Below are 20,175 nucleotides of genomic sequence, written 5' to 3'. Positions count from 1 at the left end.
TAAGATGATCTGACGATTGACGCATCAAAGACAGGCGACAGATTGAAAATGAAGACCCACAACACCACCAGCATCCACCTGAGATCATCCAGCATAGCTGTGATAACAGATGCTGCAGGGCTTAATGAAGGGCATCAGTGTGGCATGATGTCGGCTTCGTGAAACCCTTGCAGCTGTCCAGTTACAGTCCGCACCATCACCTTAGCCCTGTAGCGCAGACTGGACAGAGGGCAGAGAATGGACAGCATCCTAGGACCTGCTGAGGCTTCCCAAGCACTGGATTCATTAGGAATGTTCTTAACAAGAAAAGGAACAACATCTCTTTCAAACAATGTACACATCCCCCCAGAAGTCTCTCTTGTATCCACGCATCAGGATCTATGTTGAGCTGACCTGGTTACTCAGAGATGGAGCACCATACAGCAGGCATGGTGGGATATTAAGGTAGGAAGGGGTGGGGACAGGGTGTGGGGTTGAAGTGAGTGTGTAAGGAGGTAGAGGGATGAGGCGTGGCTGGTGGGTACCCAGCAGCTGGGGTGCTGGTGTAGGGTTGGGCCGGCGGATTTATGGGGGCTGAGGGGTACATGTATCGGCATCCTGTCAGATAGCTTGCTGATGAAGGAGATGCATGGATGGGGGAAGCATGGAGAGAAATTATGCAAATAGTAAGGAGGCTATCATCTGGAGGGAGGGAGTGGACAGACACTGAGATTAAAATCGGAAGTTTAACTGCCTGCAGTTATCTCCGAGAATGACATCGCTTCAACTCATTAACAACTTCAGAGCGAGTCCCTGAACTGAGGTGTGTTCACTTGTACAAGCAGCATCTTATCTCTTGCTTTAATTATGGTTATCAGATCAAAGTTATCATAAACTTTCTAGATTTCGCACAGAAGACAAGTAGCAGTGAGTTAACAATGCTTAGGAAGGGATCATTCTCGTTTGTCAAATCTGTGGGCCACTGAATTAATTGACAGTGGGGAACAAATCAATTTAGAAAGAAATTGAATTATTGATCATATTTTGATAATAAAACACTTCTACATTTTAATTTGTGTTTTGCTTATTTTAACAGATTTAAGGTACTTTACCTTACACGCACAGTAGGCAGTAGGCAAGGCCCACTGCAAGCAGTTGTGTTAGAAAACAAATGACCACAAGAGGGTGCCAAATTGCAACAAATGCCCTGAAAAGTCCTTGTTGGCACGTGAAAGGGAGCACCCGAACATCAAATTGTCTGTCTTTTCTGTGAAAATACCTGCACTGGAACTAATAGTTCTAGACCCGAACTGTTTCCAGTCTTCGTTTTTGCTGAATAACTACTACAAGGTCTCTTTTTTTAATCTGAGAGCTGACAGGTTTTTGAGCAGAAACATTTATCTGTGAGATTAAAGTTTAGGGTTGTTTCTGACTTTTTTTTTCGTCGTGACGCGCATTTATGATAGTCAAGACCACTTGTGCGTTTACCAGGCGTTTATCAGGGCCACCCAGTAAGAACGGGTGGTTTTCAGCTGTGGGTACCGAGTAATTATTGAAAATCAACCCAGGGAACGTATGGCCTCGTCGAGGTCCATGATGGATGCTCACCGACGGAGCTCAGGTCCACCATTGTGGTGGCAGACACTAACAAGCATTTGTAATGCAATGTGTCTCGCGTGTGCTCAAGTTAGAGCTATTAGCGTAATAAATTACTAACTGGACTTTTTTGCCACATAATTTGAAAATGAAAAGTAAAACAGTTGACAGAAGCGAGCCGATTCAGAGCGTCACGGCTGCCTTGAGTGCAAGAGTTATTGGCTCCCTGCGTGAACGTCTATAAAGGATCACGGCTGGGACTAAAGGGAAACCGAAACCGGAGGAGGGGCCATCACTCACTGTAACAGGAGGAAGCGTGACCTAGTGTGATGGCCAACAGAAATGTTCACTTACTGAAATCGCCTGGGAGGGAACTCGGAACACAAAGGAGGGACATTTCACAAAGTGCTCCAATAAAAATGAAGCATTTAAAACAAGCACAACAAACAATTTATAGCAAGAATGGGCGTGGTTAAAAGCCCACAGAGAGATTACAACAAGCGAGGGGCTTGCGCTCGACCCTAAAAACGTCCACATTCAGACATTAACCGTCACAACAAAAGGTTGCCGCCCTAAAACATATACTTTATCATGTTTACTGGGGTAGAATGTTTTAAACAGGGATAGTATGAGGTAGGATTACAAATAACAAAAGGTGCAGCCAACAAACTTGGAAAACACCATATGTCCATCGGGGGCCGTTGCACAAGCCAGGCAATGTAAAAGCTGTCACTTAAAAGTGGTATACAAAAGTAAAACATTTTTATTTCTGTATATTGGAAGGTAATAAGGTAACGCAAACTGTATTTCCTGCTCAGTTACTTTCTGGCACCCCTACGCTGTATTTAAGTTCATCAGTGAGCTAGCTAAGTGGTGAAGTGCATTCTACATGGTAGGTGCAGCTTTTCATCCTTCTTGCGTTGATTAAAACTAGGCGTGGGCGGAGTTCGCGGAGTTCTGCTATCCGTAACTCCACGAAGTGATGGAAAAACTCCACTGTGCTACGCGGAGTTCCGGGTGCTGCGGAGTTTTGGTACGTCGTGCTGTTCGCTCTCATTTTCACCACCAGGAGTTTCTCTTGTGCTGTAAAATCAGTGGCAACAGCATCACGCTGAGCACCAGAGAGTGCTAACTTCTTTCTGCCGCTCAAGTAGATTTTGTACTCAAGCGGCAGCTTCCTCAACGCGAGCAGCAGCTTTCTCAACGTGCGCGGTTGTGACCAGCCGCAACCGCCCACATTCAGAAATCTTGCTCGTGCTTGCCAACATAGGGATTTCTCTCTCTCACCAACTTAACGTTGGTGAGCCGTGAGAGGGAAAAATTTCGGAACTCCACGCTGAGTAGGCAAAACTCTGCAAACTCCACTGAGGGAGCGGAATTCTTCACCCAGCCCTAATAAAAAACAGCTGCCTGAGGAGGGCTTCTATAGCTGTGCATGGATACAGTGTTTGTGTAATTGGAGTCAGGGGTGGGTCGGTGACCTATGACCAGCAGAAAATAACCTGCAAAGAGTCGGAATCAAGTTAAGATGCTGCGCGGTCCGCGCCTTGCTGCACCCGTCTCACGGACAAGTCTTTGCCTCCAGAATTCTCCAGCAGGGTGCCGACTCTATCCTAGGAGTATGTGCGACCCTCCACCCCTGGGGTCAGAGGTCGTGATAAAAGAGGCAGGAATGGAAGGAAGTCCTTACAAGTTGAGTAGTTTCCACTTCTTGCCATGACAATGTCAAAGAAAAGCAAATAGGGGGCTGTTCAAGAGCGAAAGATGGGCCAATGAGTCAGACTTGTGATGTCATCATGGAGGTCAAAGAGTATGGAATTTCACTTCCTCTACCCCATGCACCCTTGACGTACAAAGAGATCGGTAAGACCTTTTTTTTTAACGCCCACGAAACACATACGTTTGTTGCAACCCTGTAATAATGGCCAATTTCAACATTATAATTTTGGGGAAACACCTTTGTCAACATTTATTGCAAACTATCTGACATACTTCAAAAAAGACAGACAAAAAAACACGAACCACTGAAGCCTTATCATTTGCCATTTATTTCTAAAGCGTAAAACTAGCTTAAATGTACGCACACAACACAGCTGCTGTGCGCCACCGGAAAGGTCGCAAATACAAGGCACTTGCATGTCATTTACAAACAACTCACTTGCCAATTACCAAGAACTCACCTGCCAGTTCACTTCTGTCCAGCTCCAGCTTCCGCCTGACCCTCAGGGCCTCGGCCCGGCGCCGGCCCTCTGCGTCAATTCTGCTCTCCACCTTCTGGAACTGGGCAAACAGGAGAGACTTTAGGGCGGGCCTCGGACCTACCGTGTGGCTTTATCACACTGCTCCAGCGAGGCTCGCTCGTGATTGGTCGGCAGCCCATGCCTGAACAGCCACTGGCGTGCCTGGCCCTGCAGGGCTGTCTGCCCAATCCAGGGTGACATGGGCACAAAAGTTAATCATGACAAGTTGACAGACAGAGGTGGGCGGGCCAACCAATGAACAGGGCGAGCGGAGCCGAGCCAATATTCTGGTTTGGCTCTGAGACCCCGCACGAGCGAGCCCAGACAAAGTTTGCCATGTAAATCATACAAATAACATCACAGGGAATATGATGAAGTCTCTTCAAAATTTTGAACAAGTGTATTTCTTTTAGAGGGGGAAGCTTTGACATTAATATGTCACATATTAATAGGTCACATTATAGCACTACACTGAGAAGTGTTAATTTATAAACACGAACAGAGAGCCATTCCTACCTCGCCCAGGTGACAGAGGTATTAGTGATTTAAGAGGCAAGACAATTGTCATGTGAACCCAGTATGTGCCCCAGGTTCTCACAGATAAACATTATAGCCTATTAAGTCAAACACAATAGGTTTTTGTACAGTTGGGATACTGAACTCACCTATCTGCAGGTGATGAACTAAAAGGAGGATCGGTGAAAGAAAATATTTGCCTAAAGTCACACAATTTGATTAAGTGGGGAAGCCACGACTAATTCAGATTTTCTGGTTTCACTCTAGGAATCAGTGACTAAATGGACATCTATTTGTCTCTCCTTGTTACTTATAACGTTAATCCTGTGTTTTTACCACTGTGCATAAGAGTAGAGTGAGGGCGAGAGGCAGAAGGCACATGAAAGCGTGGCTCATTATGGGCTCTTGGTTCAAAAGGGACCTCGAGCCGAGGCCGAGCCAGGCTTCAGACTCGACTCAGCCTCAAACTTTAACTGGTTCGCCACCTCTGACAAATATGGCATCATGGCAGGCCCAGCGCCTGCATGTTACCTCTAAGAGGGTCGTAAACATGTACGGATGGGGCAAGAAGATGTATGGATGAGTACCCAAAAATTAATAAAGATTTTTGGGAAGAATTGCTGTTTTAGATACAATTTTAACATATTGAAAAAGCAAAGCTTACATATTTTTTGTAATGTTCGGTCTAAAGAGTTGGTCATGTCCTGTGCCCACTTTGTACTACAAGTAGAGGTATTGGGTACAAAGAATCATTGCAAACCATGCCCACTACCAAATGGGCAATGCCACAGGTCGTTCCCAACAGCTACTGGCTGCATGGCACACACTGCACAGCCAGGCCCAGAGATTACCACATGCATGGGTGGTTTGGCTAGAGGGTGTAGTTTAAGTGAATAAGGGCCAGATGTAGGTAGCCTTTTGCGCCTCGCAAACGGCGAAAAACACCGTTTGCGAGGCGCAAAAGGCCTCACACGATGCAGAAACAAATTTTGCGAGTCGGTACCGACTCGGAAAATGTGTTTCAGACTCGCAAATAGGAAGGGGTGTTCCCTTCCTATTTGCGATTCGCACCGCGATGTAGAGTAGATTTGTGACCGCGAAAGCGGTCGCAAATCAACTCGCAGTTACCATCCACTTGAAGTGGATGGTAACTCATTCGCAAATGGGAAGGGGTCCCCATGGGACCCCTTCCCCTTTGTGAATGCTCAGAAAATTATTTTTTCAGAGCAGGCAGTGGTCCTATGGACCGTTGCCTACTCTGAAAAAAACCGAAACAAAAAGGTTTCGGTATTTTTTCTATTTGCAGCTCGTTTCCTTTAAGGAAAACGGGCTGCAAAGAGAAAAAAAAAAACTGTTTATTTGAAAGCAGTCACGGACATGGTGGTCTGCTGTCTCCAGCAGGCCAACATCCCCGTGAGTGCCTAGACTCGCGATGGGGTCGGAAACTGCGACCCACCTCATAAATATTCATGAGGTGGGTCTTTGCGACCCCATAGCGAGTCGCAGAAGGTGTCTGAGACACCTTTCTGCATTTCCTTTTGCGAGTTGCAAATTGCGAGTTGCTGGGACTCGCAAAAGGAAACCTACCTACATCTGGCCCCAAATGTTGGATTCAGAGGTGCTGTGATGCCCTAGCTAACATTAAAGAGTGAAAAATTAGGTTTCAGATTAAAATTATCCCTTTACCACTGATTTCAAACTATGGGGCAGATTTATGAAAAGTGTCGCTGCACATAGTGCAGCGAAACTTTTCTTGCGCCCCTTAGGACCCGCCTAACACCACCATGGTAGCATCGCATTTAAAATACAGTACACCATAGTGGTAGTTAGGATAACTAGCGTCATCAGTTTTGACTCTAGTCTGGCGCTTTCCAGGATTAGCATCAATAATGATGACGCTAATTCTGCAAAGCACCCAGAGGCCTATTGTATTCAATAGGAGCCTCTGTTTAACACCTGCAGTTAGCAGGTGTTAAAAAAGGCCACTAAAAATGGCGAAAAGGGATCTCATAGATTCCTTTGAGCCATTTTTACGGCCCCACCTCGTGTAGGAACGCCCCCCCCTTGCATATATTATGCCTGGCTCAGGCATAATGTGGCGCAAGGGGTTATAAAGTGGCACAATGCAAGCATTGCAACACTTTGTAAATATTGGGCAACATTTTTGGCCACGTTGGGCCACATTTGCTAAAAAAAAAATGAAACAAATGTGGCGCAAGGAGGCGCTAGGGGCTCTTAAATATGCCCCTATATTTTGCCGGACTTTGGATGTTACACTATCCTTGAGTGTTTTGGGATTTCCCTAAGTGAAAGGCTGAAAAGTGATATTATGCACTGCTGCTTGCCATGGTAACGTGGTGTACATTTTAATGCACATTCACTAGTCTAAAAAATGTAATTGCTTAAGTGTATAACAGTTAATATTGTCTGAAATGATGGTGATACTTGCAGAGTACTCTCCCCTCCTGGTTGATTATCATGTGAAGATAACCGCAAATGGCATTAAATACCTGGGACAAGGGGGTTTGAGGCACACACGTGACTCATGTGTGTTCTGTAGCTACAACTCACAATAATTCAAAAAGTACTAAAATACACACAAAAAAGATAGAATTGTGAGATGCGAGATTATTGGTAATTCTGTTTGATCACTAGTATTCAACAAATATAATCCCCGCATTAGTCAGGAATAGTCATTATATTTGTATAGTGCTCTTTTAATGAAAAAAACACAGTAACGGGTGCCTTGTAATACTTTTGAAATCTGTTATTTTTTAAGCGCTGTAATGTACTCCAACTGCAAATCTAGCCGCTTGCCTGTCCTGTATAGAATTAACATTAAAAAGTGTACAAAATATGCCCTTATGACATATGTAGGTCATTGACACCAGTCACGTTACTCACCCCTCTGTGCATGCACGATCGGTGCAAACACTGGAGTAACTGTCCGAATCAGGAGTGAGCAGACACATGGGCAGTCAATGTGGTAACCTCTTCTGAGACCTCGGCCTTTTTTCATTAAACAAATATATCATAACTCGTTTTATGTAGGCTTTCTAAAGAATATTTTAGAAGTGCAAATAACAAGAGTGCCTACAAGTCAATTTAGTGACACGTTTTTATCACTTTTGTGAAAGATAAAATGGTGAGAGGTCCCCCCAGTGTCCCACAGGTTACACACAATCTCTGTAGAAGGTGCGTATACCCATCTGCCTGCACAGACGTAGGCAAATTAATATTATGGTCTAGGGGGTTTTATTTTTTTTAACCCCATATTTAAGGTCTAACATTATTTTTGTTCAGTTGTTAGGTCCTGTTTGACAGTACAGCTGTTGTCAGACCTTATGTGATAAAGAAAAGCTTTCTGGAGTACTACAGAGTGCGATGGTGGCTCCTTCCAGATGTTGGTTCACCCAAGTACAGCTTTGCGTTTGGCAAAGGCGCTGTGCTTTCACAGAAATGGTGTTTACCCTGCATGCATGTGTGATCTGTGTTTTTTATTTATCAAGCTGCTTGGGGTAGCCTGTTCTCTTACCCACACACTGGAGCCTTCTCTTTAGGTCAGACACACACCCTGCTGATGCTGACATGTCCTAGATAATTAGATAATTATGGCATTTATTGTTCTCTGGCAGCATCAAAGACGGGAGAATTGCAGTCAGGAGGAATGTGTTGCTATATTGAAGACTCGGGGCCTGAGTTACAACTCTAGGGACAGGTTATTCTGTCACAACGGTGACAGATATCCCGTCCGCTGAAATCTAAATCCCATTGTGTTGCATATGGGACACTCGTCACCGTTGTGACCGAGTATCCGTGCGCCAAATTCTAAATTCAGGCCCTTAGCCTCCTTCCCCACTCCCATCAACGTCAGAGTGCAGTTGTGTGCTTGAGATCAGTATGACATGCCCACACTAATCCACATGCGTTTTTGCATACCTAAGATGGCACACCTTAAGAGAATGATGCTTTTTCTTTCTGATTCCCAGAATGAACGTGTGTCCACAAACTTTCATCCCTTATGGCTGCTGCGAGCAGAGACAGAACCTTTTCAAGCCCTCCGTGCTGGGCTACAGTACCAGGCACGTTCAGGGATGGGGCACCTCTTCTGATCTGGCCGAGGCAGAGGGGGGTCTGTAGCTCCCTTTCCTACGGCTATATTCCTGTGAAAAACCACTCTCTTCATCTCAGGATGAGTGACTGCAAGGGTCGGTTGACTGACCTCCTGTGTGAGCTGCAGGGGCATAACAAGTTTCCTGGGTCCTCCCGGCAACTGCCTAGCTGACGTGCTGCACGGGACCTGCCTCGACCTGTAACTGGACCTGCCTAAGCCCTGCTGGACTCAGCAAGAGTGAGTTCCTGATCCCAAGTGGTGCTTCCCCAAGTCCTGGGACCTTGGCTGGCATCTGAGACAGCTCCTCCTGGCCTAATTGAAGGTTCCACTAAATTAGACGTGAAGCGATAAGAAGCACCGCATAGCCTCAACGCACAGCTGCAAGATTCATCACAACCGATGCCGAGCGAGGCGAAGCCCCGCAAAGCCTCACAGCACAGCTGCCAGCCTCATCAGAATCAACACTGAGCTACACACAGTCCCTCAAATTGTTGGCACACAGGTGTCAGCTTCATTGGAACAAACATAGAGCGAGCGACACCAAGGACAGCAATGCCTTGCCGCGCAGCTCCTGGGAACTGACGCCAGACAATGTGAAGCCTCGCAAAGGAACATCACGCAGACGGCACACCCCACACATAAAGTACAATCCTCAGTGGGCCAAACATGTTCCGGAGTCTGGCCTATTGTCAACACCAGGACAGTGCACGCTCTACGGGCGTCTAGAATGCAAAAACCCAACACTCTCAAGATAATGTAATTTATGCATTGTGATGATGTGTTATTGTTTAACCTTTTGCATTGCAGAATTCAATCCAGAAGATTCATTCTTAAGGTGCTTATAAATACTGTTCATTTGCAATGTATTGCTGCAGGCTTTCAGAGTGAGTCAGGGTGTGGTCCCTTTCCAGGGCCTTCTAGAAGCTTTCCCTGCAGCATGCCTGGGTGTGGTTGTGGGCTGGGCCAAGACTCTATAAAAGGGAGTCAGCCCAGCTCCACGTGCTCACTATTCAGAGGTCCCAGTGCAGAGCAGCAACAATTTCCTGAGCTCCTGTTCCGGTGGCCTACCTTGACCTTCCAGGCCTCTGTGCTTTATTCTTCAGTGGTGATTCTTGGTCAGGGCGGTAAGGCTGAGGTTGGGCTGGGCCCCCGACCCCGTATTCAATGACGCTCTAATTCTTGGGTCTAATTCCTGATGTTAATAACATTTTGCTCATGCACGTGTAATTGTGTATTCAGACTTTTCATGGCATTTGTATGCACGCATTCGAATCGGCAAGATGCGCAATTCCTTCCTTGAGATTAATTCATGTTATTCATTGTGCGCTACCATTCCTTGACAGTTTCATGGTAGCATTCGAATCGGCAACGTGTGCGATTCTTTCCTAGTGTGTAATTCTTGATATTCACTGTACGCTACCATTTTCTTGGCAGTTTCATGGTGACATTCGAATCGGCAACATGCGCGATTCTATCCTTGTGTGAAATTCTTGGTATTCATTGTACGCTACCATTTCCGAAGCATTTTCATGGTGACATTTGAATCGGCAAGACGCGCGATTCTTTCCTTGAGTGCTTTTCATGTTATTCATTGTGCTTACCATTTCTTGGCAGTTTCACAGTGGCATTCGAATCAGCAACACGCGCGATTCTTTCCTTGTGTGTGATTCTTGATATTCATTGTACGCTACCATTTCCGAGGCATTTTAATGGTGGCATTTGAATCGGCAAGACGCGCGATTCTTTCCTTGAGTGCTTTTCATGTTATTCATGGTGCGCTACCAATCCTTGGCATTTTCATGGTGGCATTCGAATCGGCAAGATGCGCGATTCTTTCTTTGTGGTTAATTCATGATATTCATTGCCCGCTACCATTTCTCGGCAGTGTCATGGTGGCGTTCGAATCGGCAAGACGCGCAATTCTTTTCTCATGTATAAATAATGTAAATTACTGTGCGCTACCATTCTAAGACATTTCCTTGGTAGCATTTCGAGTTGACAAGTCGCGTGATTTATTCCTTGATTCTACATTGTGTGATTTCATGGTGCACAATCCTTTATGGTGTTTAATACACATATAAAAACCTGCAATGTGCGCAATTCACTTTCCAATGTTTTTGAGAAGAACACAACAAGACCAGAGTTCTAGATGTAATGCTGTGTGTTCCTGATATGTATTCTTAAATGGAGATTCATATGATTGTTTAGAAATTGCTCAGAATGTTTCCTGATTCTCATGCTAAAGAAAGTACTTGAATCTGAAAGTTCTATTGAACTTTTCTTGTTTCCTCCTCAGGTATTCGGCCATCTAAAGCCTAGTCAGTTTTAGGACTATTCTAGGGTTGTTCATGTTTTCAGAAATGACAAAGCTTAGAGTTGTAGCATGGTACTGATTTCATAAGATGTAATTTTGATGTGGTGTTTTAACCTTTTGCTTTCTACAGGTCTCCTTCCCAGCTGTTCCCTTCCTAATCCCCTTTTCCCCACTTGGACTCTCTTAGACTCTGTGACAAATCTAATCAGAGTATTGGAGCTGTCTTGTGGTGGAAGTGTTGGGAACGTGCACAGACCCTGAGGATCTATTGACTCTGACACCTATGCTCCATCACAGTCGGCCTGAACTTGTGACTTTGCCCCAGTCCAGTACAACCAGATACCCTCAGTTGCCATTTTGTGCCTTTTGGAGCTATTTTTAACTAAACCTTTCAATGGTCTCAAATAATTTATTCAAGTTTACTCTATTTTTCAAAATCGGTGTAGGAGTTTTTTCTTGTGTTGTGTTTTCACTTGATTACTGTTTGCGTGTTGCATAAAATCTTTCCACATTGCCTCTAAGTTAAGCCTGACTGATTTTGTGCAAAGGTACCAGAAGGTTCAGAACAGGTTCATTTGGGGTTTGCTTGTGTTTCATTGTGACAAGAATTGCAGTTGCTGGTTGATTAGGCTTTCACCTTCCTCAACCTTTAACCCCATTTCTTACACAGACCACCTAAAGGAAAGCAAGCAGGGAACTGCATACCTTAAGAGACAGTGTAGGTTGCAGAACCAGTTAAAGCGAGTGTGCATGGTGAAGGTGTCCTACCACTTTAAAGAAACCGTGTAGGGCAGTGGTTCCCAAACTGTGGTCCGGGGACCCCCGGGGGTCCGCAAAGCCTCCTCAGGGGGTACCCGACTGCTTAGAAAATTAAATAATATTATCAGATTAGGTCCCCAGCTTTCAGTAATGACTCAGTGGGGGTCCCCAGCTTTCAGTAATAACTCAGTGGGGGGGTCCAGATTTCAATAATGATTCAATAGGGGTCCACGGGTTCCAGTAATGATAAAGTGGGGGTTCACGGAAGTCAAAAGGTTGGGAACCACTGGTGCTGGGTACAGACAATGTCACAGAGGGTGCGCAGGTCTAGAGACCACCGTCAAGGGCACATGTAAAGTGCAGCACGCAAGGAAGTGTATACACATTTTGCACTGGATTTCTCAGCATCACTGAATGAAGGAAGGAGGGAGGGAACCGAGGAGGTGCAGGCAGGGCCGCACACAGAGCTGAGGATTGAAAGGTAAATGAACTGATCAAGACTCTGAGGGTTTCTGGGCATGTTATAACTGTAGAGGTGACTGGCAGGCACTGCACTTGTCCTGGCACAACACTGCTGCACTTTTTGACTCTCATGAATAAATCAGCGTTTAATACTCTGGTAAACAGTGCTCCAGGTCTGAGGCTGCTGCGCTCAAGTCCTGACCCAATGCTCTTCTGACCTCGTTTGTTCCATTTGCAAGACACGGAGCTGCTCGTGTGTTAAACTCCTGTAATGTTCCGGTCCATGCACAGGCGTGGCTGCTGCAGGTAATGAAATGCATTCTAGCGTCAGAGATTGGAATGCGAAGGAGCCGCAGCCAATCAAAACACTTGCTGGGCCAATGACTAAAACATGCAGAAAATGTTGCTCGGTATTTCTGGCGATCGGATGTAAGTGCACGAGTATTTGTGAATAACTTTTTATAAATTGCTTATTGTTGCATTATTATCAGCTCGAAGTACTTTACAGTAACGTGTCACAATTATTCAAAATAATGATACTCAATTTATCAACCCTCGAAGAATAAAATCCCGAGCCAACGTTGTCGGGATTCAACCTTGGTGAGCGTTCGACTGACTGAAAAATTGCGACCATATTACCCACTGAGCCATCCCAACATAGAATGCTATGAGAAAAAACAAATAATAAATGTCACTTCCACGAGTTCACTAAACGCACTCACCACTCGCTTGGCTCGATGCAGACTGTCCCAGGCCAGAGAAACATCTGGGGGGAAAATGTGTACAGAATGTAATACGAATATACCGGTTAAACTTTGCATCACGTTAATATAGACGTTAAATAGTTCCCCTGCTTTTAAACTATTGGTACCATAGACGTCTCTTTTGTTCTGCCGCCCCCTCAGCCTTCCGCCCTGATGCTCCTCTCTACTGAATGGGGCTAAAGCTGGCTCTCGGAAGTAACCGCGAGGCAACAGTTCACACTATATAAAATACATATATAGAATAAATCAATATATGGATCGTGTATCTGGTTTCATTTCTCTGAACTGCATGCGTTAAAGCTCTCACACACGTAGAGAAGTACACAAGTGTGCCACGACACGCCATACCACCACTCTATCACTCTATGGAAGTACCATCCCACGCGCCTTCCCCACTCACACCCCCCGACGCGGGAATGCCGCTCTGCACTTCCACGCCTCGCAGCAGTACGGCTGAAGCACAGTCCCAGAAATGCTAGATAAACTTTCTTCCTCTGATAGGCTACATGAACTTTCTGCACGTCCGGCGTCGCGTGCACCCTGCATGCATTTGAAGTAACAGCACTTCCGGTCCACACCGGCGGTCGTAATGTGCTACAAAACTGCAAAGGCAATGGGTGTTTCCGTCATTTACCATCACTCTTCCTACACAACCTAGAGCTATGCATCCAGCACTCTACTATTCTCAGCTCTATAAATACTATGCCAATGTGCCCTGTCCATGGTTCTGAAGGCGCGCGCGCGCACGCACGCACACTCACACAGAGCTGAGTGCATTCACCTGAACTTTTAGGGACACACATACATATATATGTTAAAATGTTGCGAGGAGTGTCCCTTAGCTTTCCACGGTCCTGCAGATAGGTACAAATAAATAGATCTGACCAGACAAAGACGTCTACATGCACGAGCCAAAGTGGGAATAGAGAATTGGACCTGCTCGGATAGAAAGATGGGCGTATGCCCCTGTCCATGGTGCTGATGACAGAGAGGTGCGTATACCCGGTGATATATAAATACATGGATCTGTTCCTTGGTGCTAACGAGAATGGATCCTAGTCCAGTTTACTGATGGGTGCGTATCCACTGTCCATGGTGCTGATGACAGAGAGGTGCGTATACCCGGTGATATATAAATACGCGGATCTGTTCCTTGGTGCTAACGAGAATGGATTCTGGTCCAGTTTACAGATGGGTGCGTATCCACTGTCCATGGTGCTGAAGACAAACACACATGCATATGTCTGGTTAAAGACGTGTCCACGTGCTTGGTCCATTTACTGACACACATAAATATATGTTTATACATAGTCACCCAGTCCATACTGCTGGAGAAAGGGAAACGTGCCTATATCCGGTTAAACAGAAATGTGTGCACAATGTGGAAACAGAGGGCTGTACCTAGTGAGATATGGAGAGGGGTGCACGCTCCGTTCCAGTGAGATCAGAACAGATTCCTACAGATATAAGTGATCTGTGACTGCACCTGATGCATGGGTGGCCTGTACAGCCACACCCACAGCACTTTTCTCATTACTATTGTTCCCTCTGGGCTGAGACCATCACTCATGAGGGGGAAAGTAATGGGTCATGACGCACCCCTAACCTCCTTTCAGTTTCCCCTCGGGTACCTGTGGTTTTCTAGAAATGGAATTCAGTGAATCTTTACGATGAGATCCCAACAGTCTATAGGATTGGATTTCGTCAGTCAAGATTCTGTGCATTTTTTAAGAATATGACTATGTGCATCTGTAATAGTGGGGTTCTGTGAACTTTTAGGTACGACATTCTGTCAGCCTATAGGAACAGGACTCAGTCTCAGACGGGAGTCTGTGAGTCCTGATGAACTACGTTCTGTGAGTTTTCAGGAACAGGATTCCGTGAGTCTTTAGAAACGGGATTCTGAGAGTTTCTAGGAACGGGATTCTGTGAGTCTTTAAGAACAGGAATCTCTGAGTCTTTAGGAACGGGATCTGTGAGTCTTTAGGAACGGGACTCTGTAAGTCTTTAGGAACGGGATCTGTGAGTCTTTAGGAACGGGATTCTGTAAGTCTTTAGGAACGGGATCTGTGAGTCTTTAGGAACGGGATTCTGTAAGTCTTTAAGAACGGGACTCTGTAAGTCTTTAAGAACGGGACTCTGTAAGTCTTTAAGAACGGGAATCTCTGAGTCTTTAGGAACGGGATCTGTGAGTCTTTTGGAACGGGATCTGTGAGTCTTTTGGAACGGGATCTGTGAGTCTTTTGGAACGGGATCTGTGAGTCTTTAGGAACGAGATTCTGTGAGTCTTTAAGAACGGGACTCTGTGAGTCTTTAGGAATGGGACTCTGACACTCTTTAGGAACGGGACTCTGTGAGTCTTTAGGAAAGGGAGTCTGTGAGCCTTTAGGAAAGAGATTCTGACACTCTTTAGGAACGGGACTCTGTGAGTCTTTAGGAAAGGGAGTCTGTGAGTCTTTAGGAACGGGATCTGTGAGTCTTTTGGAACGGGATCTGTGAGTCTTTTGGAACGGGATTCTGTGAGTCTTTAAGAACGGGAATCTGTGAGTCTTTAAGAACGGGAATCTGTGAGTCTTTAGGAACGGGATCTGTGAGTCTTTTGGAACGGGATCTGTGAGTCTTTTGGAACGGGATCTGTGAGTCTTTTGGAACGGGATTCTGTGAGTCTTTAAGAACGGGAATCTGTGAGTCTTTAAGAACGGGAATCTGTGAGTCTTTAGGAACGGGATCTGTGAGTCTTTAAGAACGGGACTCTGTGAGTCTTTAGGAACGGGAATCTGTGAGTCTTTTGGAACGGGACTCTGTGAGTCTTTAGGAACGAGATTCTGTGAGTCTTTAAGAACGGGACTCTGTGAGTCTTTAGGAACGGGACTCTGACACTCTTTAGGAACGGGACTCTGGGTCTTTAGGAATGGGATTCTGACACTCTAGGAACGGGATTCTGTAAGTCTTTAAGAACGGGACTCAGTGAGTCTTTAAGAACGGGAGTCTGTGAGTATTTAGGAAAGGGAGTCTGTGACTCTTTAGGAATGAGATTCTGACACTCTTTAGGAACGGGACTCTGTGAGTATTTAGGAAATGGAGTCTGTGAGTCTTTAGGAACGAGATTCTGACACTCTTTAGGAACGGGACTCTGTGAGTCTTTAGGAACGGGATTCTGTGATTCGTTAGGAATGTGATTCTGTGAGGCTTTAGGAACGGGATTCTCTGGGTTTTTAGAAACATGATCCTTTGGGTCTCTAGGAACGGAATTCTTTCAGTCTTTAGGAGCAGGTCTATGAGAGTCTTTGAGAACTGGAGTCTGTGAATTTGTAGGAACGGGTCTCTATGGGTCTCTAGGAAAGGGATTCTGTGAGTCTTTAAGAACGGGGCTCAGTGACTCTTCAGGAACAGATTCGGTGAGTCTTTATGAATGGGATTCTTTGAGTCTTTAGGAACGGGATTCTGCAAAAATTCAGGAACGGGATTCTATGGGTCTCTAGGAACGGGATTCTCCGAGTGTTTAGGAACTGGACCCTGTGAGTCTTTATGAATGGATTTTTTGAGTCTTTAGGAATGGGATTCTGTGATTCTTTAGGAATGTGATTCTGTGAGGCTTTAGGAACGGGATTCTGTGGGTTTTTAGGAACGGAATTCTTTGAGTCTTTAGGAGCAGGTCTATGAGAGTCTTTGAGAACTGGAGTCTGTGGATTTGTAGGAACGGGTCTCTGGGTCTCTAGGAAAGGGATTCTGTGAGTGTTTAGAAACTGGACCCTGTGAGTCTTTATGAATGGATTTTTTGAGTCTTTAGGAACGGGATTCTTTGAGTCTTTAGGAATGGGATTCTGTGAGTCTTTAGGGACAGGATTCAGTGAGTTTTTAGGAACAGGATTCTGTGAGTCTTTAGGAACCCGATTCTTAGGGGGCTTTGGATCAGGATTCTATAGATCTTTGGTAATGTGATTCTGTAAGTCTTTAGGAATGGGATTCCATGGGTCTTTATGAACGGGATTCTGTGAGTCTTTTTGAACGGGATTCAAAGGCTCTGTAGAAATGGAACTGTGTGTGTCTTTAGGAACAGGATTCTATGCGTCTTTATGAATGAAATTCTGTGAGTCTTTAAGAACAGGATTCTATGGGTCTATAGGAACAGGATTTTACGGGTCTTTAGGAAGAGCATTCTGTGAGTCTTCAGGAGCGAGGTTCTATGGTTCTTTAGGTACCCTATTCTCCGAGCCTTTAGGAACGGAATTCTATGGGTCTTTAGGAACGGAATTCCATGGGTCTTTAGGAACGGAATTCCATGGGTCTTTAGGAACGGGAGTTGATGGGTCTTTAGGAACGGAATTCCATGGGTCTTTAGGAACGGGAGTTGATGGGTCTTTAGGAACGGGAGTTGATGGGTCTTTAGGAACGGAATTCTATGGGTCTTTAGGAACGGGAGTTGATGGGTCTTTAGGAATGGGAGTCTGTGAGTCTTGTGGAACGACATTTTGTGTGTCTTTAGGAACAGGATTCTATGGGTCTTAAGGAACGGGATTCTGTGAGTGTTTAGGAACGATATTCTATAGGTCTTTAGGAACATGATTTTATGGGTCTTTAGGAACAGTATCTGTGAGTCTTTAGAAATGGAATTCTTTGGGGCTTTAGGAACCGACCCCTGTGAGTCCTTAGGCACTGGATCCCAAGAGTCTTTGGGAATGGGGTTCTGTGGGTGTTTGGGATCGGGACTATGTGAGTCTTTAGGAATAGGATTCTGTGGGTGTTTGGGATCGGGACTATGTGAGTCTTTAGGAATAGGATTCTGTGGGTGTTTGGGATCGGGACTATGTGAGTCTTTAGGAACGGGATTCTGTGGGTGTTTGGGATCGGGACTATGTGAGTCTTTAGGAATGGGGTTCTGTGGGTGTTTGGGATCGGGACTATGTGAGTCTTTAGGAACGGGATTCTGTGGGTGTTTGGGATCGGGACTATGTGAGTCTTTAGGAACGGGATTCTGTGGGTGTTTGGGAACGGGACTATGTGAGTCTTTAGGAACAGGATTCTGTGGGTGTTTGGGATCGGGACTATGTGAGTCTTTAGGAATGGGATTCTGTGGGTGTTTGGGATCGGGACTATGTGAGTCTTTAGGAACGGGATTCCATTGGCCTTTAGGAATGGGATTCTGTGAAGCTTTGAAGTGAATTCTGTTAGGTTTTATAAACTGCATTCTGTCAGTATTAAGGAATGGGATTATGTGAGTCTTACACAACTGTATTATGTAAGCCTTTATAAAAGGATTGTGTGAGTCTTTAAGAATGAAATGTTATCAGTCTTTAAAAACTTGATTGTGTGAGTCTAGCTACTGGACTCTATAAGTCTAGAGGAAATGTATTCTACGAGTTGTTGAAACCGTATTCTTTGAGTGTTTATAAAAAGGAAACTCAGAGTCTTTGGGAATGGGATTTTGTGAGTGTTTGGGACTCTGTGAGTCTTTAGGAAAGGGATTCTACGAGTCTTCGAAACCTTATTCTGTGAGTGTTTGATGAAAAGGAAACTGTGAGTCTTTGGGAATGGGATTTTGTGAGTGTTTGGGACTCTGTGAGTCTTCAGGAACGGGATTCCATGAGCCTTTCAGGATGGTGTTCTGTGAGTCTTTATGAACAGGGAAATGGGAGTCTTTGTTAATGAGATTTTGTGAGCCTTTCAGAACTGGCTTATGTGGGGCCTTAAAACAGGATTCCGTGAGTCGTTATGAATGTGGTTTTGAGCATGGAATGGGGCTCAATGAACTTTAAATACCAGTTTCCCTCGAGCTCTGAGGCCAGGATTCTGTCAGGGTTTCTGAATTTGAATTCCAATTACTGTAGGTGGTATATGCAAGTGTTCACTGTTCATCCTCATGCACGTGTGGGAACCTGGAGGACTGAAACTAATGCAACAAACACTCTTCTTTAGGAAGCAAATTCTGTGGGTGGTTGGAGCAGGATTCTGTGGGTGTTAGGACAGGAATGTGGGAGAGGTTAGGGCAGGGTTATATGAGATTTTAGGATCTGATTCCAAGAGTACCTAAGAAAGGATTCTGTGAGCTTTTGCAACATGATTCTTTCACTATTTAGAAAGTAGACTCCGTTTTTTTAGGAATAGGTTTATATCATTATGTAGCGCAGGATCATGCCAGGCTCTAGTACTGCAATGTGCCAGTCTTTAGCAGAGGATTTTGCCACTCTTCTCCAAGCAGAAGTTTGTGAGTTCTGAGGACTGGAATCTGTGAGTCTTCTATAACAGGATTTCCAATTACTGAAAGTTGATGTATTAGGACGAAAATTATATTTATGAGGATATGGGGATCTGTATGATACCGTTTAGTGTAATATATCAAACATGCGGAAGGTAGTTTCCTAAGTCACTTACCATCCCAACGGCTTGACTTGTTCTTTGACAAAGTGGCCGAGTACACTTCAGAGGACATTTTCCAGTTTTATTCTTTTACAGTGCTTGCAGCAGTCCCTAAAAAAGAAACAAGAGTAGGCATTTTATTCTCTTTCATGGCTTTAATACTAATTTCAGAAACTGTTCAAAGCAGAAACTATAGCTTAATACAGAAAATAATAAATGTGTAAGAACTTGTGTACACATGAAAATGGAGAAAGGGCTCTTACTTTGAAAGATTATTAACCACAGTATTATTGGAAGATAAACTGATTAAAGTTGTCTCCCCGACAATTTAGTCTGGCTATGACAGCCATAACTGTCTAATGTGATTCCCTGACACAATATTGTTGTACAAATATAATTGACAAAAACATTGTATCAAAAATATAATTTACCACAATATTGTGGTCCTAGCCACATAGTGGAAATTACAGAATATCTGCTCAAAAATAGATGGAAGGAATTTTCAAGCAAAAACAGGTAAAAATATGGCAAAGACGTCAGTTCCAAACTGCAATACAATTAAAAAAAAAAATAACAATAAATATGCAATTAAAAGAAATGGCATTTAAAATATTATGAGTTAAAAAAAGAAATAGCACACATATATACAAGCAAAAAAATGCCAAATGTAATTATTTACATAAACATAGAAAAATAATGGTATTAAATATTTAAAAGTCAATATGCAAAGTAAACATTAAATAAAATGCACATATACTATAAAATATACACATTATGTAGATGATTAAAGAACTGTATAGATAATATAAACAGTAAAAAAATAAACTGTAAACATTTCTATTACAAAATGTAATATGAATTAGCCTTATATATTAAATAGTAAATTATTAAACATCCTAAAATACATGTTAGTGAAAATGATAAACATTGCTAAAACAAAATTGAAAAAATAAAACAAACAATATTAAAAATAAACAAATAAATAAATAATAATATAAATCAAGTTTCACCAGCAGCAGGGAAAGTGTTTGAGTTCAGGCAGCTTAGATTTACTTTTCGGATTCCACCCTAAGC

General features: G+C 44.1%; 1 protein-coding gene across 4 annotated transcripts in view; it reads right to left on the bottom strand.

Annotated features, from left to right (window-relative positions):
* The window catches only part of CCDC187 (coiled-coil domain containing 187), a 289,883-nt gene that overhangs the window by 248,830 nt on the left and 20,878 nt on the right, over positions 1–20,175 (bottom strand). For 2 of the 4 annotated variants that reach the window (XM_069241620.1, XM_069241621.1), the window contains exons 2-4: positions 19,117–19,212; positions 12,703–12,746; positions 3,756–3,855 (exon numbers count right to left, since the gene is read on the bottom strand). In XM_069241620.1, the coding sequence (XP_069097721.1) occupies positions 3,756–3,855; positions 12,703–12,746; positions 19,117–19,174 (202 nt within the window). In that variant the 5' untranslated portion in view covers positions 19,175–19,212. The remainder of the gene's footprint in view (positions 1–3,755; positions 3,856–12,702; positions 12,747–19,116; positions 19,213–20,175) is intronic. The other 2 variants (XM_069241622.1, XM_069241623.1) reach the window with 2 other exon arrangements.

This window comes from Pleurodeles waltl, chromosome 6, assembly GCF_031143425.1.
Source record: "Pleurodeles waltl isolate 20211129_DDA chromosome 6, aPleWal1.hap1.20221129, whole genome shotgun sequence".
Lineage (NCBI taxonomy): Eukaryota > Metazoa > Chordata > Amphibia > Caudata > Salamandridae > Pleurodeles > Pleurodeles waltl.
This window is presented reverse-complemented; position numbering and strand designations above follow the sequence as displayed.